We start from the raw sequence: 25,342 nt of genomic DNA on the forward strand, positions 1-25,342 counted from the left end.
AGCTGATGTTTTTCACGACGAGAAGTTTGTCGACTACCTGGAAGGGAGAAGTTTGCGTATTATGTGGATGCCCAATTATTTTCTGTGGGGTTCAGGTGGAGTTGAAAAAAAGCTGTGAGGCAGTCGGTTCGAATGATTGTCCTGAAGTGGTGTTTTGAACTGATTAAATCATCTAGTTATGAAAGAATTTCTGCCTTAGGAAGTCGAGTGTTTTTGGGCTGCTGATGTTGACGTGTAGATGTCCACTCGTATATGTCGTTTCAACTGATATTGGTTTCTTTTGAAGTGAATCTGCCTGCTCAAAGAGATGGCGTTATGGTTGTTGCGCCACACTTTACTTTGGATCTGGCGGATTCATAGTTGTCGCTGCGTTGCAGCAGAGTCACCTCTCCATGAAGGTGTGAGAGGTATCTTTGTCAGCGATCTCAGTACGAAAGACCGTTATCTCTTGGAAAAAGGCCCATCTACGTATTTGGCTCTACAGTGACTTAATAAATCACAGTGGCGAAATGCGTGGTCTCGTTCTTGATGGCTGAACCTAAATATGGCGGCTTTTTTTTACATTTTCCGTTTACCTGATTTTTGGAATTCATTTAAAATGTAAGGCCCATTAATTTTAATTTTGACGGAGTGTCAGTTGGGTTCAGTCAAATGTTGTCTAAAGTTCTATGGTTAAGCCCGTCATTTGCCATTTTTGGGATCATTTTGAATGAATTGTCGTCACTGTGTTATATTAAGTCACTGTAATTTGGCTCGAGATTGTCTCGCCAAACTTTTATTGATCAGTCTCGATTAATGTTTCGATGACACAATAGTTTATTGAATGAATACAAAATAATCAAATCATAACATGCAACAGACCTTGAATAATAATCGAGAATAGCCAATTGAAAAAAATCAACAATAATTACAAAATTATATTTTCAATGAAACTGTCAATCTAAGTGACATCTACAGATGCAGCAAACTAGACTTTCAATTCCGAATGAATTTTTTTCGCTGTAGCAAACTTTTTGTTGGATATATGAAAAAAATGTTTCACAGAAATTCATGTAAAATTGAGTTCATTTGAAATATCCTGAAATATTAATAACTTTTCTTGTACTGAGTGTAGCTCCCAGCATTCTCAGATCGGCACAATATGAAGTGATGAATATGAGTGATTCTCAGGCTTGTCAATCTCTAGCATTTCTACAGAGCCTGCAAATCTCATCTACTGACTTCCCCATAGGATACAAAAAAAATTTGCACAGACAGTGGCCTGTCAGCAGTCCCATCATTACTTGAAGTTCAGCTCGTGGAAGCTTCAAGAGCTTTCTGGTGTAGGTCGGTGACCACTACAAATTTCTTTGCCTGAGCAATATTGGTCTCTCCCAAGCCCATAGAAAAGCTTAGGACCAACAGGTGTTAACCTTGATGCTTCTTTAGCAAGTTCATCGGCTTTTTCATTTCCTCCAATTCCTCAATACAATACAAAAGTCATTTGGATGTATAATCTGAATTTTCCATTGAATTTCGACAATATTTTACAAAACTTTACTAAAATAGGGAAAATATCGTCTAATACTGGTTGCAGAAGGCAATTCCAACACGCTTTTTCTTCGAATTTCGCATTCGTTTCGGAATAGGAGCCCATTCTGCAACTTACTTTAGAATATACTATTCTATTCTATTTCGTGACGTGCGCATGCACCAATTTGCAACCGAAAGAAATTATATTTGCAATATCAGAATTCGTCAAACTGAAATTTTCGATCAACGCAATAATGAAATAATCTGCGTTGTTTCCAATTAAAGAAAATTATAATATGACCTACTTCAAAACATTCTATGGAGAATTACTAAATTAACTGATAGCATTTCCAAGAACAATTTTTATCGACATTTTATTAAAGGGTATGTATATTCTTCCTAAACTAATCCCCTTTTTCATTTCAGGTTGTGTATATGGCACATGCTCTGAGAAGAATTTCCTACGCCACCTGTGATCCTCTGAGACGTCTATTTTGCTTCTTAGCACGAGAACCGAAAGGACATTTTTCTCTCCAATACTGCCACTCATTTCTGACAACGTCTTCCGAACAGGTGAGCAATACCTTTCAAATCTTGTCATATTTTTTTCCATCACAACGCTCATGGATTTTCTGGAAATCTTCTTGAATATGATAGAGGGATCCATCTATGACAGCGACAAAATTAATATTCATACGAATTCTTCCTACTTGGAACAATCAGGTTTTTTCATATTTAGTGTATATCGAGAAAAAATCAGCTCTGATACACTTTAACTATATCGTTCTCAATATTCAAGAATTTCATTTTGTAGTTTCATTCAGTTCATTATCAACTCGAATAGGATGAAATTTCCATTATTTTCATTCTATATAAATATAACACACAAAATTTATCACGAAAATTACTCTTTTTTATTCTATTTATAATAAATTTTCATCATCTAAGGAGTGAATCATTTAAATGTTTTCATTTTTTTTTTTCGTTTTGTTATGAGGTGAGGTTCATATTTCCACTACTTTCGAATTCGAAATCAATCCATTTTTCAATTACAAATTTTAATGAGTAGTGATAGCTCCATATCTATACAGATTCTTACAGCTTTTTCTGTTAATGCTTTTCCAGAGAATACTTACATTTTAAGACTGCAACAAAGTCTATTTGATGTATTTCTTCCCAAACATCAAATTATTTATTGCATTTAATGAGTATTGTCTGATCAGATAATTATTATTAAAACTCTATAGGATAATGAACTAGTTCTCGGCGTTCTACCTAATCACCAGATCTACATAATCAATGGAGCCAATAAATCATTGGAACCAATAGATCAAAAGAGGCCGTAGATCAATAATTTATTTTTCGAAATAATTTTTCATCCTGAACTAATTCTATACTAAGTTCACCTGTGGGATCTCGATATTCAAAGTGGCTGACATGGAATTGTATATGTCGGATGTCTGCAATATCTCATGAACCGTTTGAATACAATTATGAAGTCGTTAAACTTTCGTGATCGGCAGATTTATTGTGCAGGAAACAAAGTTTGTTTTACGTCTCACATGACTTGGTAACGATATACCTGTTGGTGCTAAATATTCATGAAGGTAAAGACCGATAGGGAGAGAGATTGTTAATTTCACGTTTTCTCTCACAACACGAAATACCTATATGATATTCTGAATTAGATGAATTAATTTCTATAATATTTGCATCCAAATTTTATTTGGAGAATTATAAATTTTAAATAAGAAATACAAAACTAGAATTCCCACGAAAGACGCACAGATGGCAATATAAGTGCCATACCACTTTTTTCCAGTTTGTACCTAGCTTTAAAGACGGAAAATAAAGTTTGAATTGAATCTATTGTAGGTTAAGAGACGATACATGTGTTAAAGATTCATTGAGATAAAAACGAGTTTCGTGTAATAATGAACACTGTACAAGTTAATCAATGAATTTATAGGTGTTATTCAAACTCTGCTCTTTCGACAACAAAAGGTGCTCCAGGGAAAAGAGATTTGGCTCTAATGAAGAAGAGATGGCCTGAGGTTCAAAATCGTTTCGAAACCAAAGACGAATTTTTCTACTGTTGGAGTAGCATTGGAGTACATGTATCATTTTGTGAGTCGACTATGTTGACGAATAAAGTCGAATTTTTCGAGAAAAAATTTATCGTAGTGGCAATGTAAAGGGTGTTTTTTTTAGAACTATAGAACTTTAAATTGCAATAAGACAACGATGGATTGTTCGATTGGCATGTATTTTATTTATCCGCAAGATAATCTTGTGGCATTACATTTTAAATATGATTTCTGGCATATGACCGCCACGGCTGGCTCGGATGTAGTCCAATCTGGACGTCCAATTTTCGATGACTTTTTCCAACATTTGTGGCCGTATATCGGCATTAACACGGCGAATGTTGTCTTCCAAATGGTCAAGGGTTTGTGGCTTATCAGCATAGACCAATGACTTTACATTGCCCCACAGAAAGTAGTCTTATAGTGTTAAATCACAAGATCTTGGAGGCCAATTCACAGTTCCAAAACGTAAAATTAGGCGGTCACCAAACGTGTCAATAAATCGATTGTGGCACGAGCTGTGTGACATGTTGCGCCGTCTTGTTGGAACCACAGCTCCTGGACATCATGGTTGTTCAATTCAGGAATGGAAAAGTTAGTAATCATGGCTCTATAACGATCACCATTGACTGTAACATTCTGGTCATCATCGTTTTTGAAGAAGTACGGACCAATGAACAGTCAGTTTTTCTGGATGTAACGGTGTTTCGACAAACACTTGAGGATTAGCTTCACTCCAAATGCGGCAGTTTTGTTTGTTGACGTAGCTATTGACCCAGAAGTGCGCTTCATCGCTAAACAAATAAAATAGACGTAGTGCGCGATACGTATTCCGCACAGAACCATTATTTTCGAAATGAAATTGCACTATTTACAAGCGTTGTTCAGGCGTGAGTCTATTCATGATGAATTGCCAAACCAAACTGAGAATAAATCACTTGACAGCTGTTTGATAGGTTATCGAAAAAACTCAACGGAATTCAATAACTGAACTCAAAGTATTTCCGTTACTTAAAAATGTTCCTATTTTATTCATAATATCCAAAATTCTGATCGATATCATTGTGAATTTTCAGAAACTAATACTGTCAAGTCATAAAGATCTGCTAATATCATAGTTCAAATAGATCAAAATGTTCATTTCTATCTCGCATTAACTTGTGCATGCTCACATGTCGACTGAATTATCGTCAACCTCAATAACTCTGTCGACAAACCAACAATGTATTTCCATAATTCACAGGAAATCACTTCCATGAAACGGCAACAAAATAAACATATTAACGCATGCGAAAACTCGCAGCTTCATCGAATCGAAATTCAATTTGCAATTTCGAATTATCATTTTTGCAATACACATAAACAACACGAAAACAAGTTGTTGTATAGTTGTTAGTGAGTTATTCACAAAACCAACGTCAACAAAATCGATCTCAAGAGTACCATTAAAAATAACATCGCGTGCTGAATTACAGCATAGGTTGGACTCCTGTAATTACTATAAATAAATTATGGACTTCATGGACAGCCATATTCATTGTGGCACCTGAGCACCATAATTTGACTGGTATAAATCAGAGACTGCAACTAACAATAACGAACGCTACTGTTCTGTGAATTTATACTTTGTTAAGCTGGCTGAAAATGGTTCAGATGTCAAATCGTTGAAAACTGATCAGAAAAAAGAAGTGAATTTATCAAATTTCATACTCAAGTTTTTACCAATCGACCTCAAATTGAGATTAAATCAATTAGAAAATTTTTATTTGATTACTATATTCAAGTTAATCTGAAGATTGAAATGAATTATAAACCCTTTGAAAAACCTTATTCATTGCTGAAGCACCTCTCAAAGTCCCCTAAAATCATAAATATGTCTAATAACAAGAATAGTATAAAAGTTTTAAGGAACTTCGGTTAGCAAGTTCTGTGGTAAGAACCCCGTACTGCTAATTCGAAGATTGGAATCCAAGGCCAGAAAAGAAGGTTTCTGGTTATTGTTGACAGTTCAATCATTCGCTGTTGAGTGGGCAATTATCATTCTAAGGTTGCGATGGAACACAGTAACAATGCCTATACAAAAAACAACTCGTACGAGCTCTATTTGGATCGATATTATAATTTGGAAAGCACCTTTTTTTTTGCTTAATTAACCTTCAAAGAATGTTCAGAAGTTAGGAAATAGGAGGCAGAAGTTCTAATAAACTTCAATTCGAGAATGGAAATTAGAACTTCTCAAAGAGAGGAACAGAAGATTGTTTTGATTCTTTAATGATGAAACGTTGGTACTTACATGGAGGAGAGTTTCTAGATTGGCTTATTTTTTTTGGGGTAAGCATATCATATTCATAGTTATCAATGAAAAAATCAATTCACTCGACGGAGATTGGGAGGAATAAAATCCCAGAAGTAGTTTCTAATCTTTTTCATTTTTTTCTTAGAAAGCAAAGCTTTCCAAGTGTTCTTACAAAAATAGATTACAGATTGCAACTCGAATACTATAAAATTCTGTCATTCCTAGATCAGCTCCAAGAATTTCATATGAAATTATCTGAAAGACCTGGAGGACATTCAGTGAGATTAAGATAATCCTCAATAATATCTGAAGGTTCTTTTTTGGAAGAGCTTTTCGCCCTCAACTTTTTCTCAAAGTCAAATTTCCTATAGAAATTGTTAACCATAATTTGGGACATCCAGAATACCCTTGTCTTAAGAGAAATTTTCAACTTAATTTCCAACCGTTCAATAGGCGATATGCGTGAGGATGTGTGGGGTTCCACAAGGGATTATGTTGGGGCCACTGCTATTCTTTGTATAAATAAATGATAATTATGAACCTTCCTTCACTGAAGTCGATCAAGCATTATAAAATCTTATAATCAAATTTTTCATTTCATAACTTACCTAATGAAATGACTAATAAAACATTCAATAAATCCTGGATCTAGGAGACTATAAATTTGATTCCTTTCCTTCCATTATATTGTGATCATCAGGAAACTTTTCGCAAGAGCCACGCCACTGAGTGCCTTGGTTATTAATAACCTCCAGGTAGTTTCATAATTGAATCTGCAAACTAATTACCTGACGAACCATATTCCCTAATAAGTAATAACAGTCAATTAATTCGATATCTCCTGACCATTGTTCCCCTACGTTCAGCGAGAATCTTCATAGAAAATTATAACAAAGTCAATTAATAACTGTCAACCTGAGCGGTACTAGAACAATTGAGAAGTTTGCGACCCGCCCCTCTGATCCAGAATTTATGAAATAATGAATTGATGAGGCCATTAGCGAGAAGAAGAGGAGCGAACGCCGTACCTGTCATGAGAAAAACGACAGATGTTCCTGTTGTATAGTTAAAGGAATGAAATAGGAATATTGCTCATCATCTTCCTCAGAGGTGAATTCTATTCAGCTTTCCTTTCCTTTAGGAAATAATAAGTGGAGAATTAATTTTAGGGTAGCTCAACATCAATTATCCAAACTCAACTTCTGATTCCATTCAATCTTGGCTTATTGTCATACGCAATGGTTCCTCAAAAATAGTCCCTTCCTGTAAATCTTGACAGGAGAATGGACTCTTTCATAATTTCATAATTCACTGCGACATTAGATCCAATTTTATAGAAAAACGAAGAAGTTCATCAAAGAGTTGTAGAGTTTGATAAAGCTTTAGGGGCGTATAATGTTCGTTCAGATTATATTCTGAATAATAATAATGGTTTTATAATGTCTGTGAATTGATTACAAGAAAATTAATTCGTAGCATGCAGACAATTTTTCAATTCCCAAAAAAGCACCTTCTCCAGCAGGACTCGAACCCGCAACCTCTGAATGACTAGTCCAGTGCTCTACCAACTGATTTACCGCGGAAGTTGAAAGTTCCAACCACATACGAAGAACCGCTTCTCCCAGAATCAAATTTTAGTAGTATATATACTTCACAAACTATATAGTTCGCAAGCCTTCTAATCTTCACTCAAAAAACCCTTGCAAACTATAAAGTTTGTTTGGTATATAATCCACTAACATTTGATTCTGGGAGAAGCGGTTCTTTGTATGTGTTCTACCTACTTCCTCGATAGCTCAGTTGATATAGCACTGAACTAGTGACAAGGAGCTTGCGGGTTCGAGTCCTGCTCGAGGAGGTGCTTTTTTTGAAAAATCATCCTGTTTCACTAAACATTTCTGTAATCGGAAAAAAAGCCCATTACATTACATTCTCATCTGAAGGAAAATCCATACGCTCTCAATATTAAAAAGCATGCTCCTCATGTTACCCCTGGATACACCCCTGTTCCCAGAAAGTAGTATTTGGAGAACAAACCAACTTCGTTAACAAAGAATTCTCCGTTTGTTTCGAGCGTAATTGAATATGTATTATGTTGCTTTCATCGATATCGGTCGGAATAAGGAAGTTCTTCTTTATTTTCTTTGTTCTTCAGTGGTTTTGGTTGGATAACTTTTCTGTCCCTATTTACTGTTTGATATTCTACATTAAAATGAAATATGTCCTAATGAGATGAAAACTGAATCTTTCATATTTCTTTTTCGTATGCAAATATTTTCTATCATCGATTTTCTTCCATAATTCAAAAAAATATCATACCATGACCAGCCTCTATATAAGAATGTTCAAGCAGTTTGAGAACATCTTCCTCTCTCCTTATCTGTTGATTGGGAAGCGAAAGCAAATTAAAAAGCAGACGATATTCTCATTTTCGACACCAGTATGAGAATTGCTGTTTACATCTTTCTAATAATTTTCTGTTCAACATCAATTTTGTATTCATAATATGCGTATTGGATGCAAAATGATTGCAGTGAAGACGGCGAAGATTTGAGAACATCGAACATTATGTAATTTTGAGTGATAATCCTTCAATATAATTAACTCAATTTACGCTGTAATAAATATTCGTCATAAAATTTAATAATAACGACCTCATTCGACTAAGAAAATCATTAAGCCAATTCTACACTCGCAGCCATTATCGGCAATTAGTTAGGATATGCATTGAATCTTTTCTCACGAGGATAAAAGTAAATTACAGGAAGGCCATTCCGATAAAACTCTGGACCCCAATGAAATTCAAATTAAATAAAAACAATTTCCCCTTGAAATTGCTGCAATTCGTTGTTCCCGATTCAGACTGCTATCACACGATGGCATCTTAACTACATCCCATACCCTGCCTTCTCCGATAAGAATCTGATGGCCCACAAATATTTCTTATCTGAGTCGTATCTTCCCAACGGACATTGGCCACTATTAGATAAGTTTCATTGCTTAATTCAAACATAAAATGTCTGACGTAGGGGGGAAAACTCGCCATTTATGGAAACTTTTGCCTGAAAAGAATGGAGAAATTCTGAAAACTTCGTTCAGGTTTGTAGTCACTTGAATAAGATTAGAATAATAGTTTTCGAAACAAAATAATATGAATGGATTCAATACGCAGAGCTGATGTGTTATCTTACAGTACTACAACAATTTATTCATTGCAGATGGTGCGGCCACCCTTTGAAAAAATATCGAAATTGTACTCTTGAAATTACAACTTCAAGTAGAGACTTGAAATCTGCCCCTATAAGGGAGATTCCTTTCTCTCGCTACCTCTCCTTTTTTTTTCCTTTTTTTTTTCTCCTATCCTTTTTTCCCTCTCTTTTTCCCCTCTCTCTTTTTCCCCTCTCTCTTTTTTCCCCTCTCTCTTTTTTCCCCTCTCTCTTTTTTCCCCTCTCTCTTTTTTCCCCTCTCTCTTTTTTCCCCTCTCTCTCTTTTTTCCCCTCTCTCTCTTTTTTTCCCTCTCTCTTTTTTCCCCTCTCTCTTTTTTTCCCCTCTCTCTTTTTTCCCCTCTCTCTTTTTCCTCTCTCTCTTTTTCCCCTCTCTCTTTTTCCCCTCTCTCTTTTTCCCCTCTCTCTTTTTCCCCTCTCTCTTTTTCCCCTCTCTCTTTTTCCCCTCTCTCTTTTTCCCCCTCTCTCTCTCTTTTTCCCTCTCTCTTTTTTCCATCTCTCTTTTTTTCCTCCCTCTTTTTTCCCTCTCTCTTTTTCCCCTCTCTCTTTTTCAACTCTCTCCTTTTTCCCTCTCTCTTTTTTCCCGCTCTCTTTTTTTCTCTCTTTTTCCCATTTTTTTTTTCCCTTCCTTTTTTCCTTTTTTTTTTTTCCTTCGCCTTTCCCTTTTCCTTTCCCTTATTCTTCCTTCTTCTCTTACTTTCACTTTCTCTTTCTCTTTCTTTCTCCTTATCCATTTCACTTATCCTTTTTTTTCTGCTATCCTTATCCTTATCCCTTTTCCTTACCGTTTTCTTTTCAATATTTCGATTCCTTTTTATTATACCTATCAAAAAATTGTTGGAACGATTATGCTTTTTCGAGAATTCGAATGTCGCATAGTCATCTATAGTAATAGAAATAACTGAAGGAAATATTGAATCATTTCATATGTCTCATTCCACAAACATTGTTTTTTTATTGAGTTTGTGGAGTCCTGAGGTTCCTGAATTTGGTATAATTACTCCTAAAACGGCATCGCTAGGGTTTTAAGTGAATTTTAATGTTTCCCCCTGAGCCATTTTCCGAAGGCCCCGAGGAGGTACGAAAATAAGTTATGCTCTCTTTAATGGAACAATCGTGAATATTTCATGGCATTGATACTTTTAGCGATTGCGCCAGAAATCTGTGTTTCTTTAGGGATGGCACTGTGGGGTGAGGCATCGAGGCGCCTAAATCCCTGATCGTGGCGAATGTATATCCACTTCAAGTATTGTTGGACACGTTCCTTGTCGGGAATACTCCTAGTTCTTTTTTTATTTGTTTATTGAACCCCTTAATAAATCCTCCCTTTGCGTATACAACGAATATTTTTGGGTAATCCTTTCGTTGCACGTTTTGAGCCGTAAATTGAATCGATTGCAGAAAAATTAACTTGAATCCTGATCTCTTCAGAATCCATTTATAAACTGTGAAAATTTGAAACTCCACATCAGTAGCCGACAGTTACCGTCAACCAGCGTCAAGTTGTGGTATGTTTGCTTATAGGAAAACCAGTGGTCCAGATTTTCAAGCGTAAAGTTGGTATGCTCTAATGTTTGATTCTTTTGGGAGTGGAGTAATTCTTCTTCTTGCGCTTCTTAGCTCCTCCCCTCAACCTAAGCACTAAGTGCAAGGTCACTCCTTCTGAATGTTGAAGTCTGAAAGAGTTCTGCCCTCTGGCAATTGTTTACCGGCAAAGATCAATCTTTGCTGATCTGGGGGAATTCCCTCATTACCTTGGATATTATTAGCATTGACATTTTCAATGCTCTGAATCGATTTATATTTCTGGCTTCAAATTTGTAACACATATAATCATTTGTTCTAGCGGAACGACAGCCAAAATTCTGACAGGAAATCTAGAACTCTAAAAGTCAATAAAATGGCCTTTTCGATGAGACAATAAACTTGAGAAAAAACTCCTTATTTTCACCTATTCCTAAATCCGATATCCTTTGAGCCGACCAGTTTGACAGTTGTAACACAATTCGATTTTTTCCGTCAATCCCCCAAAATTACTACCTTCTTTTTCTCCACATCCCCTCTTCTCCAAAAGAAATTTACGAATACTGAATTAAGTCTTACGCTGAAAATCTGCCGAGCAAATTGAATTCGGGTAGAACAACAGGTTTCCTAATTTTCCAGCATGGGGTCTGTTTTCTATTTCGATTTTATCGTCACTGAAGGGTTCCAGAAGTGAACCCTCTGGAGGAATTCTGTCTTCGTTTGACGGTTCAGCAGCTAGAAAATTGTATGGGGTTGTCGCAGGGTCGGCATTTTCAGCCTGAAAGAAAATCTGAAAGGTGAAAACGCCTTGAGGACGTTCAAAGAACATTCATACAAGAATAACTACTTCTATTATTGAAATGATATCAAGGAAATTTCTGAGACCATATTTTAACCTCATATACAGGGTGTTTCCTAAACATGCGGCAAAAATTCAGGGGGTTGTTCCTTGGACTATTCTAAGAATATTTTGTCCCTTGGTGATTTTTGAAAAACCTATTTGTTTCGAAGATATAGGGGAAACAAAATTTCAGATAATAACATTTTATTATGAAAAATTACATGAAAATTCAACTCAACCTACAAAAACTGTTGAAAATGACCACCTCTAGCCAGCATACAAGCATCCAATCTTCTCCTCATTGACTGCCGAACCCTTTCAAAAACACCAGGATCATTTCTTATTAAGTTACACCCAGCAATGATCAGATTTCGCAAGTCTTCCACATTTTCTACTGGAGTGGTATAAACTAATGATTTTAGATGGCCCCATAGGAAATAATCTATGCCGTTTTTAGTAATTGGAATGTTGTTAAACAAATTTAAAAATAAATTGTACCTACTTAGTAAACACAGTGCGGTACGCATTTTTATTTTAACTATTATTAATTTTAAAAATATGAAAAATGTTGTTCGCCCTGTATCTTCGAAACAAAGAGGTTTTTCAAAAATCATCCAAGGACAAAACATGCTTAAAATAGTCCAAGGAACAACCCCCTGAATTTTTGCCGCATGTTTAGGAAACACCCTGTATAAAAGCAACTGAAGGAGTGAAGTTTTCTCAAAGTTATTATAGCTATATTCAAATTCAAGGCGGTTGATGCCTTCAACATTCATGAGTTGGAGCTACATGATTCAAAGTGTAAGATTGTTTTGAAAATTGGTTTAAATTCATGGGAAAGTGTATTATCCTTCATGGAAAATATTTTGAGAAACAATAGAGCCATTACAATTATATATGGTATGTGTTACTATCCATTCACGAAATATAAAACGCAACCCTCGTACTTCAAAGGGCCATATCAATGCGTAATGCTTCTTTTTCAACGGAAACTTTCCATCGAAATATTCTCACAAACGTATAGTCCTTTCATCACATGCCCCTGATAAGATTCCCGACTCTTCAAGGCTCAATCTCCCAGGGAATTGTAATTCCCGGACCTACCACATCCTTGAGAACGAAGGATGTTAGCACCATGATGCTCATCGTAATCTAGGCATTCAAGAGCATCTCTCGTTGCCTGAAGGATCACGAGCCGAACGAGGGGAAAGGGGGCCTCACATTGCTCAGTTTGAGTGAAACTTCACCGGTTATCCTGTAGATAACAGCCCTAATGCATTCTGCAGCGAATCGGTCGGTACAGATCTGGTATAGTTGAAGTGGATATGAAATTGAAAACAATCTGCTCTCTTGAATGAATATTATATTATTTCTTTCCATATAGCTTTATTATTTATTTGATTTGTTTCCAAACGGTACACAAAAAAAAAGTTGAACCACGTTAATCAATTAACCAAATACGTTAAAAGATTGCTCCAGAGAGAGAAATTTCGCTTTAATAAAAAACTGATTGCCGAGGTTGAAACCCATTTCCAAAGCAGAGACGAATATTTGTACAGTGCATCCCATTTTGGGTGAGACAGCCAGGTTTCTCGCTTGTTATTTAAGATAGAGCCTTGCGGTTTTCACGTTCCTGTCCTACTTTTTCGTGAAACTCCAGTTGGTCTAATCAGATTGTGCAAAACTGTTTCCGTTCAAAAGATACAGGGTGATTTTGGAAATTGATACTTTTCGGACCCCTTCTTTATCTCAGAAGTTATTAGAAATAATGCTGAGGTAAAAACTACGTCTGAATCAGAATTCTGCGTAGAATCCAATGGCGTACTCAATATTTTTTTTCGGGGTATGGTTTTGATGATTCAAAACAAACTTATGTTTTTTTTTTAATGGAACACCATGTGTATCATTACTTCGTTGAATTCGTTATTTTTTCCCCTTCAAAATGATATATGACACTATGTAGGTAGGATGTTCAGAAATGTTAAAAAAACACTAAAACATCAAATAATGATGATTTTTTGTTAATGGGCAATGGATTTCCCATAGAAAAGAAGAATCAATAATGATAACAATAATTTATAGCGATGACAGCTAGATCAGATTGGTTCTTCCCTCCAATGCCTACTTGATAAAACAATGCTCCCAAATGCGTAGTAGCCATAATAACAACAAGGATGATTGTGTCATCAATGACCTACTACTTTTAAAAATCGAAAGTAATAATCCTCTTATCGAAACATAGAAAATTTGTGGCCCATTTACAAAAAATCATCATTATTTGACGTTTTAGTGTTTTTTTAACATTTCTGAACATCCTACCTACATAGTTTCATATATCATTTTGAAGGGAAAAAAATAACGAATTCAACGAAGTAATGATATATAGGGTGTTCCATTAAAAAAAATATAGGTTTGTGTTGAATCTTCAAAACCATACCCCGAAAAAAAATATTGAGTACGCCACTGGATTCTACGCAGAATTCTGATTCAGACGTAGTTTTCAGCTCAGCACTATCTCTAATAATTTCGGAGATAAAGGAGGGATCCGAAAAGTATCAATTTCCGAAAAAGTAGGACAGGAACGTGAAAACCGCAAGGCTCTATCTTAAATAACAAGCGAGAAACCTGGCTGTCTCACCCAAAATGGGATGCACTGTACAGAAAAGGTATTAAAAGTAAGAGGTGCGTTGGAGTAAAATAGGACCCTCTTAATGGTGATTATGTTGACGATTGGAGTCTAATACTTGAGAAAAAATGCGCCTTCACTGGTTAGGTCCGGCAGTTATTCATTCAGTGAAGTGCCACAACTTTGCATGGATCAATACTTCAAAACATCGCCACAGAATGTGAAAAACGTGATACAAAGAATACTTTCTTCTCAGTCAAACGTGAAATTCACCATTCAATAAATGTATTCATAAATGTCGCCCAAGAATTCTGAGGGAGAACATCTCATTTTATGCAAGTCGTTCGAAAACTCCTTCTTTGTATGTATGTTCACGATCCGATCATAAAACAGATCTTTATTTTATAACAGAAATTTTCGCTTTCGACTTATGTCACCGTACACTGCGCTTTGTTGTACTATGAAACGGATAAGAGGACATTCTAGATGGATGCTGCAGAGATATTTGAATATTTATTTTGCATTGGTTCGGCTGGATGGAAAATATGTTGCTGTTGGGAACGTTGGGAATTTTTCATAATGTTGGTTCACATTATAACGGATGATGATCTTTAAATCCAGAAAACGAATGTGGAAACTCAAAAACTTTCATTCATTTGTCAAGAAGTACTCAAGATATCCAGAAAACACCAATTTTTCGAGTTTATATAGATTCAACCGAAATAACCTGCATAAAATTTGTCTTCTATCAGAACTCTGAGAAACAGGGTGTTTTATTTCGAAATTCATAAACTTTTAGTGCCCCGTATGCTTAAACTATTTGACTGGCTACCACCAGAGGCGTACGACAGGAGCAAGTGACTGGTTATCCCTCCCCAAATTCTACTCTACTGGCGGAATTGAAATTTTATCGCAATTTTCATATTTTTCAACACATACTACGTAAATATCTTAATTTTCAAACATGGCGATAAAGTCACTATTTCTTGAAATATTTCATGTTTAACATGAAGCTGCACGATTATGTTTCTGTTTATTTGTATTAATTATTTTAATGTTTTGGATCATCAAATCGTGTAAGTATCACTCAATCAAAATAATGATGATAGATAGACAGATAGATAGCTGGCCTTTATTTGCAGATCATTATCACAGCAGGGCGAAGTCTAGCAAGCTATTCAACTTAATCCCTGAAGTGATAGAAAATACACAATGAATTTTCCAAAACTTAAAAAATAATCAAAATCCATTTTCAGAATGTACAATACAGGTGTGGCTAAGATATGTTAATACACATCATAGAATTTGGACAAAATAACAGAATCAACACAAGTCATATAACAGATTAAATAATATTAACCATCATTGATTCTATTATTACTGCTGATTCAAATCAAACGTAATTCAATTAGGTTTATAGTAGAATATGAAAATCATAAGTAAAATAGTTTTAGTGTTTATGTGATACACCTTGTACAAGGTGTATCACAAGTAACTGGAAATATTTCAACTGGGTATAGAATCTTTATTTGTGACCCGTAGGTACGCTAAAACTATTTTACTTATGATTTTCATATTCTACTATAAACCTAATTGAATTACGTTTGATTTGAATCAGCAGTAATAATAGAATCAATGATGGAATTTGCACTGGTCAAAATTTGTTAGCGGAAATTGAACTGAATTGTTCGATTATCGTTGATTCAAATTATCGATACTCTCAACTGCTGTAGCTCAAACCACAGATTTCAAGTATCGCTACAGAAAAATACAATGGTCCGCTGTTCTAGATAGCCACCTCAACAAAACTCATCTTTCAATCCATTTACATACCACTATGATTCTCATTCAAGTAACACATCACTGCAATTTGAGAGCCAGCAGGACTGTCAACTAGTAAAGAAAAATTTTCGATCGGTATTTACTTCAAGAATCAAATACAGCATCTACCGAGTAAAGAATTTCATTCTGGTTATTACGTAACAGTATCTTCCAATAGAAACAGAACAGAAGTATAGCAATAGATTTGATTCAAAGGCAATGCTCCAAAAGTAATCACATCAAAGACCAATATAAAACATTCCAGGCTGAAAAGAGACTAAAAAATCAAATAAAGTAAATCTGGATGTCCTATAATCAGGACGTCTGAAGTCCGGGATTGAAAACATTCATCTAATTCCGGATGCCTCTTAATTGGTAGAAAGCTTATGTATGTAGCGCCAGCTTTTAGCTTTCAGGCGGCCTTACTCGATTACCCACTCCCGGATACTCGAGGACCGAAAAGAAAATGTAAACATTCCATTCGGTTCACAAGTATCCGCAGTTCCACTCCGCTTGACATTTCATTTACGGCCGATGCGAGGAATATCGAACGGTTTCGAAAATTTGATTTTCGTCCGTCTAGGAACATCTGAATAAATGCAGTAACCAGGAAATGTGAAACATGCTATTTAAGCTTCGATCGGAGATATGACCTAGTTCTGTGCATATTCGAGAGTACGTCATGTTCCTTTCCCCCTGCCTCTTTTTACGATTCTCGTTTTGCGATTGCATACTTCGTGTAGCATACGCAGACATCACACATGTGATGTGAATATGATTTTTTTCGGATGGAATTGCTTTTTTTCGCGAAAGCGATTGTATGAATACCGGATGTCTTTAGCGTTTGGGAATGGTTGTGTCTTGATGCATATTTTATGGCGAGTGTACCATAAAGTATTATCTATCGAGAATTGAGGAATCTGAAAAAATTGCTGTAGTGTGTACCGAATTTGAAGTAAATTTGTCATCAATTAGTCACTCAACATACTTGGATAAGTTCACATCGTAATCCAAACTTAATTTATTGAATTGAATTGTGTATAGAAAAGGGGAAGGGACCAAGAACTGAGTCCTGTGAGGTCTCATTTAATCGCCTTCAGAATTCATCTCATTAGAAAAATATTTGGAATTGAAATGGTCCTTCAGGGCTCCAAATGTGAAGAAGTGGATTTTGAGTTTCCACGCTCTTGAAAAAACATAATGCTGTTTAAATTACAGGGTTAGGATCATTGAAATCAGAGGTATGGAGGAGTTTGTTGAACTAAGAGATATCAAAAAAAGAACACTCAAAAGTGACAAGAAATTAGCAGAATTAGTAAAAGAATTCAAGTAATTGGGCACAATCCTAAGGATATTTATATGAAACTTTAGCGAGTTCTTCCCAAGCCAAATAAACGTAGGTGTGTGCCCTCTCCGAGGGGATAACGGTGTTTCGTCCAGAGATCGCCGGTGGACTCTTCAGTAAGGAAATTCAGTGATCTCTGCCTAAGACTCTCACACTATCGTGGAGAGGTGACTCTGCTGCAACGCGGCGGCTCCTGTAAACACAATAGGGCTGCATTGAAGTGTGGCGCGACTCCAATCACGCCATCTTTCGAGCAGACAGAGTACAAATCAAAATTAAATAAAATTAAAGTCTTTTCGAATGCAATAGTCTGATGAGTCCCAATCTTCACACGGTTTCAAAATGACACTGTATGAAATAATTATGAGACCGATTAGTTTTGAAAATCATGTGCTACGGGAAATCTATGGATGAATTTCTAAAATTAAACGCACTTCTAAAATTAGAAAACAGTAGAAAGAACGACTGTAGACACAGAAGCCAAAATTCGTAGGTTGTCAGCGTCTTGGAACAAATCAAATAAAAAAAAAGATAAAAGTCAATAAGATAAAGAAAAGAAGCAAAGTAAATACCAACTGAGTCAGTCTTTGCGCTAAGAGGTAGTAATAGACATTCGCGGAATCTTCCACGATGTCCGCTGTCAAAGCCCAATCTCCGCCTTCTTTGACTACAAACCCAACAAACTTGATTTCCATTCAGGAACACATCATCATCCCCCGGAAACGAATACACCCATGACACAACTTCCGGCTCACTTCCGCGACTTCAAACTCGATTACGGGCCATATTAGAAAACTTCTCCCCTGTCGTAGAAACGAGTCAATCGAATGTTCATTAAATAATTTCCGAACGTCAAAGTTCGAAACCTTCCAACAATGCCAATATATAACCGAGTAATGACACTGAAACCTGCCGAGTGGGTTGGGGTGGGGGGGACTTTAATTCGACTAGAATTAATCGCGGGGAAGGTGAATACCCAGCACCCTATAAAATGATCATTTCGAGTTTACGGAGCGTGATTTACTCTCCGTCCCTTGAATGCCCCCGAAACTTTGCTTCGGCACCCCCCTCCACACCCCCGCTCGGTCTATCGGACCCGATGCCATTATCGAATTTAATTAACGGGATCTCGCTTAGTGATTCCTCGTGTAAGGAGGCTTGGAGTGGTCCTACGGTCTGCTAAGTTGTGTTTAGTTGTCCGATGCTCTTTACGACCCCCTCTGGATGGGTCGTATACGATTGGAGGTCGAGTCGTCTACGACGGAAACTGGGCTAAGGCAAACCCAGAATATTATATTGGTGTAATTGAAATGGGTTGTGAACATAACTCGTGGATGGAATAGGCTTTGAAATTTCACAATCATCTGGTTGATGAGGAGAGTAGGTATAGTTCATGTTAGAAACGACAAAATCGATGAATCCGCTAATAATAATTTTCTCATGCTCTTTGGTATTCAATTGAAATGAAAAAAATGATTATATAAATAAATCTGTTTTTGTTGATCATGTATTAACGACTGCACATGAGGAGAGTTAGGACCAGAAGAATCAGACGACCAATTTTGACTAAGCTAATGTTTCATCTATTGGTACGTTGTAAATATGCCTTGTTATTCCGAACGTGATAAGTGGCGGTACTTTTGGATTCGGACGATCTAGATAGTGCCGCCCACCCTATCAAATTGATGTTAGACCGGTGACCTTGGTAGCGTTGTAGAGTGAGGTCACATTTTGGCCCCACGTTGGGCGCCAAGGTTCACCTTTTTGATCAACAAAATAGAGTGTTGTTTCAGTTATTATTTTTTCCTCCACTGTATGTAGACTAATTTTAATGCTGAATAATCTTCACTGATTATTTGGTGCCAACATATTAAACCATTCATCAAAATGGCTACTGATATCAATTCAGTTCTTTTCTATTTTTTTTCTATGAAACTTTTCTGGTACACATCTATTTTTAATTAATAGGGAAAGAATATATTGTACGACATGTACGAACTATTATTAATCCCCCCTTTCAATGCCCCATTCATTAAAAGCCACCCCTAATTAGAAATTCTAATATAAGCAACACAGAAACCGCGATGTCGTGAAAGATAAACATCTATCAACGTCTACGAATTAATTCAGCCGTTGTCGTGTTAAAAATAAAATTCTAAATCTGTGTATATGATTGATAACCCCACGGGGTGACATTTTTATCGATAATACATTCTCGCACACCATGTTATGACCGCCTCAATTGAATTATAACATTTTCTATTAAACCTTTCGTGATAAATGGCCTTCATTACAACGATATTAGATAGGATCTACCTACCACCTTTGTGATTTTCATCTATGAAATTGTCTCTATTTTTGACATGAAGGGAAAAATATTGTGGACCAACAGAAATTTCATTTCTCTGAAAAATTTAGTTCAACTCATATAGCTACAATCTGAAGATTTAAGTTGAGCAACAGAAATCGTAACGTAAGTTAAAAGCTTTACGCTCCTTCAAAGGAGTCATCTATCCATTTTACTAACTTTATTCTTCATTCCTGTCTTTACCCTTTTCTTTTATCTATGTCAGATTCAAGAAGCAAGAACAGAGAAGATTTATTTATGTTTATCTCATATGTGTTCAAAGAGAACGAATTAGGAAGAAGACATCATTCCTTGCATTGAAAACTCTACATACTATTGACTAAGCAAGTGAACCTATAAACGAGAAAAGAAACAATAGATCATACGATTAAAGCAGATTCAGCCTGTTAAATTAGTGTTGACAAAATGATGTTTCTGACAGGGATATCTAGACCATATTCATTTCCCAAAAAAAAACAGCATTGTTGAATATAAATACGAAAGCTTGCAGGAAGAGGAAGCATCAAGACCCGAGTCTCCGTCTAAATTGGTTTATATGCCTAGAGGAAATGAAATGATGAATGGCAATGACATCTTAAAACTGTCCCATAATACTTTTATCGTTGGTCTAATTGAAGACCACGAACGTTCGTCATAAAAGTGCTCTCGAAATAAACGAAGAGATTTCTGAACTCCTATAAAACGAAATTTAAAATAGAATCTTCCCTAAAGGCGACTCAAGTTTCATAGCCTGGATGCGTTTCTCTCCACGAAATTCAATCGACTGATAGGGATAGCTACTATACAGTAAATGGTGGGATAATTCATTATTTGCGTGTTTGGAAACACCCCTGTCATAAGACAGATGACATCTGTTCATTTTGGGGTATATCAATTACGGATACGTTTTGATGGCTCATTTATATCTGCTGGAATGACGTAACGAAGCAAGCATTAGTTAATTGTACTTTCCTGACGTGAGATTGAATTGATAATGCCGATTAGGATAGAAATATTGTAGTGTGAAGATGATAGATTGTCTCTATTAGTATAAATATATTGATCTTTTAGAACTTACCCACTGAAATTGAATACTTACTTCTCCTCATCTGATGATATAATAATAAGAATAATAATATGATTTATTGGTACATATGTCATATATGTCAAATTATACTCTGTGATCGTGAAGTATGGAACAAATTCATTTTTAGCTAATCAGACCATTTTAAGAAATAATAATAATAATAATATTTAATAATAATATTTATTTATCCTGAAACATGTCGATTTTTATTTTAATTTACCGTATTTTAAAATAATAATCTAATATACAGGGTGAATTACTTACGAGTAATGACGTCACCGTAATTTTTTAAATAGAACACCCCCATTTTGTCCCAATTTTCCGATTACTCTAGCTGAGCTGATTCCAAAAATGTATCACACGTTGATTCCAATTAGTACAGGGTGGACAAAAATACAATAGTTTTATGTGGGCTCATAATATAACGCGTAACCTTTATTAGTTATATTAACAATATTATCAAAAATACTTATTGCCTAGCGGCAATTGGTTTGAATTGATTTGTTACATTTTTAGATTGATAAAATGAGCTGTTTCCAAACATGTTTGGTACTTGTGGTCTAGCAGACAGAATATGAAAGAAATTATTTCTTATTTTTATACATTTTCATTAAATTAAAAATTAAACAAACTACAGGATGTTACATTCGAACCAATTGCCGCTAGACAAGAAGTATTTTTGATAATATTGTTGATTTAACTAATAAAGAATGTTACGCATTACTTTATGAGCAGATACGAAACTATTGTATTTTTGTCCACCCTGTACCAATTGGAATTAACATGTGATACATTTTTGAAATCAGCTCAGCTAGAGTAATCGGAGAATTGAGACAAAATGGGGGTGTTCCATTAAAAAAAAATGACGGTGACGTCATTACTCGAAAGTAATTCACCCTGTGTTTTGGATTATTATTTTAAAATACGGTACATTTAAATGAAAATCGACGTGTTTCAGAATTATTTCTCAAAATGGTCTGTTTTGCTAAAAATGAATTTGTTCCATACCTTACGGACACAGTGTATAGACAGACATTGAATTATATTGTGGAGCCTAATCAGAATGGACAGAGAATACCTAATTATATAAAAAAGGCATAAATGAACCCAGTACATAGGTAAATAATCATATTCTGGACGAACATAAAATATCTTGATATATTTCCATGACATTCTATTCCTATAATCTCTCTCTGCTATTTCGTGTTAACCTCAAACTAACTCACATGCTATCCGCTTCGCAATCACTATTCACTTAATATTCATAACCTCACTTCATCGTACATCCGTTACGCTCATTTTATTAAAGTTGACATTTCATTTTATGTTCGAGTGGTCTAGTGTAGAATGGTAATTTTCGTGTTCGAAGTGAATTAGAACCTACATATGTACCTAAGGTTATTAATCAACGTTTTTGAAGATCTAATGTTCGATTAATTCCATACTGTAATATTAATGAAGGTTGTGGAAAAAAGAGGAGAGTTGCGTGACTGTGCAAGCCAAAAGGGTCCTATGATGTGCACACTTAATCTCTAGAATAAACAGTGGTGAAGGAAATGATGCCACAAATTTATGGTTTCGTTATTTTATCATGAACCCTGAACGATATTGCTAATTAAACATAGAGGGTAATATCTCATGAAGAAAAAGCATTTATGTGTACATACAGGGCATCCGCTGAATGAGTTTTTCAAAAAAATCAACTCCACTTGCTTAGAAAAGTAAGCAGTGTTGACAAGATCAACATCTGGATTGGTGATCGAAATGATTTAAAATTTCGAGCTAGAATGACCAGATGAATTGACATGCAGATTCTTGACGTCAGTGCTTCTCTAGAATATTGATGATTTAATTGAAGAAGCAGAATAATTGAAAAAAAAACAAAATGTAGTGTTCGTGACGCACAAACAACATCATTGGGTACATACGGAAATGAACTCTATCGTTGAATACTTCAAAGGCCTTTATTTACATATATTAAATGCATATATCTTCCAGTGTTTATATTTCAACAACTCGTCTCGGGAGTATGTAAACATCGGAGCAATATTTTCTGGGATCTTCTTCAAACAAGATATTTACACGTGTGTGACATCCATAATGAAAGCTCGCATTCCGCGTTGGTTTATTTATCCTAAAATATCGTGGGAAAACGATAACGTCTTTTATTATTGAAGCCTGTGATAATATAGGTTGCACGAATGTTGAATCAAACAATAATGGAATACCTGATGTCATTTAATACACCTTTGCTCGAAAAAGAAAACAATTTTATTCACATCTTTCCGAGTATTATTATTTTCAAAGAGCCAACTTAGAACTATCTTCCTGAACGTCCAAAAATATTTCTCCTGAAATATTGGCCACAGCCTCTCAGACACAAATTTTTTTCGATTATTCGAGCTGTGATCTAAAACATATCGAAGTTTCAAGAGTGTACCTTGTCTCTAGGAGAATTGGCAGCCTCGAGAATATTATCAAAAATTTTTTGAAAATTTCAGTTTAACAGCTATAATTGCTGAAATAAAGGGGTAAACTCTGAACTGTAAGCATTTTCGTAATATACAGTATCGAACGAAACGATTTGAAGGTATAAAATTTTTATGTGGGATACTTTCTGAAACAAAAAAATTTTTTCAAGGGGCAGGTATGGAAAATTTGAGCCAAATTTTTCGATCTGAGAATTTTCAGGTAAGGGCGGCATTCGGATAATTCTGCTAGTCATGTTGGAGCTAGTCAAGAAAGCCTAGAAAAGTAGGGATAGAAAAAAATAAACATAATAAGTCCCGGGCCTTATCAGTAAAAATACCAGAAACCTTTCAATTCAAACACATGAAATTCATCCAGAATTGCAGATATACAGGGTGGCCATTTGAAAACGAAACAGACGAGATTACAGACGAAATAAAGTTCTTCGATAGAAATGCTCGGACAGGTCGATTTCTGTTTCGAGGGGGACAACTTAAGATGTAGGTTAAGGACGCATAGCGCTTCAACCCTTGCTGCTACAACCCCCACCCCCAATTTTTGAATAGGGAAGTTGGGGTGAGTGATACCTCAATTTAAAGGTATTTTTATACTGATTTCAGCACAGTAATTGTTTTTCCATTTTATGCATTAGTTCTCGAAATATTCATGCGTTAGTTAGTTAGGAAGGAAGCCACAGTCATGGTTGTTTTGAAGCTCAAAATTTCGATTTTTCACAAAACACTTCAAGTGCCATGAAAACACTACTTCATTTTCAAATACTTAGTTAAGAATATTTCGAGAACTAATGTATAAAATGAAAAAACAATTACTGTGCTGAAATCAGTATAAAAATACCTTTCAAATGAGGTATCACTCACCCCATCTTCCCTATTCAAAATTTGGGGGTGAGGGTTGTAGCAGCAAGGGTTGAAGCGCTATGCGTCCGTAACCTACATCTTAAGTTGTCCCCCTCGAAACAGAAATCGACCTGTCCGAGCATTTCTATCAAAAAACTTTATTTCGTCTGTAATCTCGTCTGTTTCGTTTTCAAATGGCCACCCTGTATGCTGTATTCTAGTGTGTTGGAATTTTACTCATTACAATATTCGTACCCTCAATCATACAATATCACGAAAACAGAGAATATCAAATACTCTTACACAGATATTGCACTCCAAAAATAAAAAGGGACAAATGACGGTCAGCGGGAGTTGGGACAGGGAGAGTTTATTGTAGGGGTGAAACAACTAGCCACATTGCGCGGTATCCCTCTAATTATCCGACAAGAGCTTCCTGCCGAAAGTTATGCCGTTCCAGATAGAACTTCACCCCTGCCTGTCTCTTTCATACGGGTTGGTCGTTCCGACGTCCAAAATTGGACGTTGCAAACTTTATACCCCACGTTCAGAGCCGGCAACTGAGTGTGAGGAATTTTCAATTCGATAAGAATGTCGTAATTTTGTAGGTAAAGTAATGAATTCCGTATCTCCTGGTCGAGTCACAGGAGTTGGTGGATGACCAATGGATGTATTCAACATATTGAGTTGGAATTAGTGAGAAAGTAGAGGTGAAAGGCTATCTAGGAAGAAGCCTGTCAGAACTGGAGCTTCCATGATATTTATTGTCATTGGAAAATCTTTTCACTTGCCAAGACTATTATAGGACTGTACAGAAAGGTTCTTCTTTGTCTAACGCTAGATATTTGCATCATTATTTTATGTTATTGACCAATAAATTTGCTCATCAAAATACTGATTTGATGAATTAGTTGAAGTAGTCTAAGATCCCAAGGCAGTCAGAGCATAAAGGCTCTTCAGATGAATTGTTTAAAATGTGTAACGTTAAAATTGCCGATGAGACTCTAAGACTGATTTCTAGGGGTGGTTTAGCCTATTTGGCAACAGAACTCCTACACAGGTTTTTACAAATTCAAAAAAAATTAAAATATACAACAAAAATTTTTTTCAATCCCAAAAGAAGTTTCTGTTGTTGCAATCTGACGGAAGGTGCGAGAATCTCGACACAATTCACGCTAATAAATTGAATTTTATATCTCAAATTAAACCAGTAATGGCTGAAATCTAAAACAAGGTACGTATGTTTCCTGAAGTCTCGATAATTATTGAAAATCTTCCAGAAAATTCTCACTGTTTATTTCTCTAG

At 35.7% G+C, this 25,342-nt stretch overlaps 1 protein-coding gene across 4 annotated transcripts in view; it reads left to right on the forward strand.

The window, feature by feature from the left end:
- LOC123676536 (tensin-3-like) overlaps window positions 1–25,342 on the forward strand; it is a 347,695-nt gene that overhangs the window by 211,307 nt on the left and 111,046 nt on the right. For all 4 annotated transcript variants that reach the window (XM_045612480.1, XM_045612482.1, XM_045612481.1 and 1 more), the window contains one exon: window positions 1,939–2,085. In XM_045612480.1, the coding sequence (XP_045468436.1) occupies window positions 1,939–2,085 (147 nt within the window). The remainder of the gene's footprint in view (window positions 1–1,938; window positions 2,086–25,342) is intronic.

Source organism: Harmonia axyridis, chromosome 3, assembly GCF_914767665.1.
Source record: "Harmonia axyridis chromosome 3, icHarAxyr1.1, whole genome shotgun sequence".
In the NCBI taxonomy this organism is placed as follows: domain Eukaryota; kingdom Metazoa; phylum Arthropoda; class Insecta; order Coleoptera; family Coccinellidae; genus Harmonia; species Harmonia axyridis.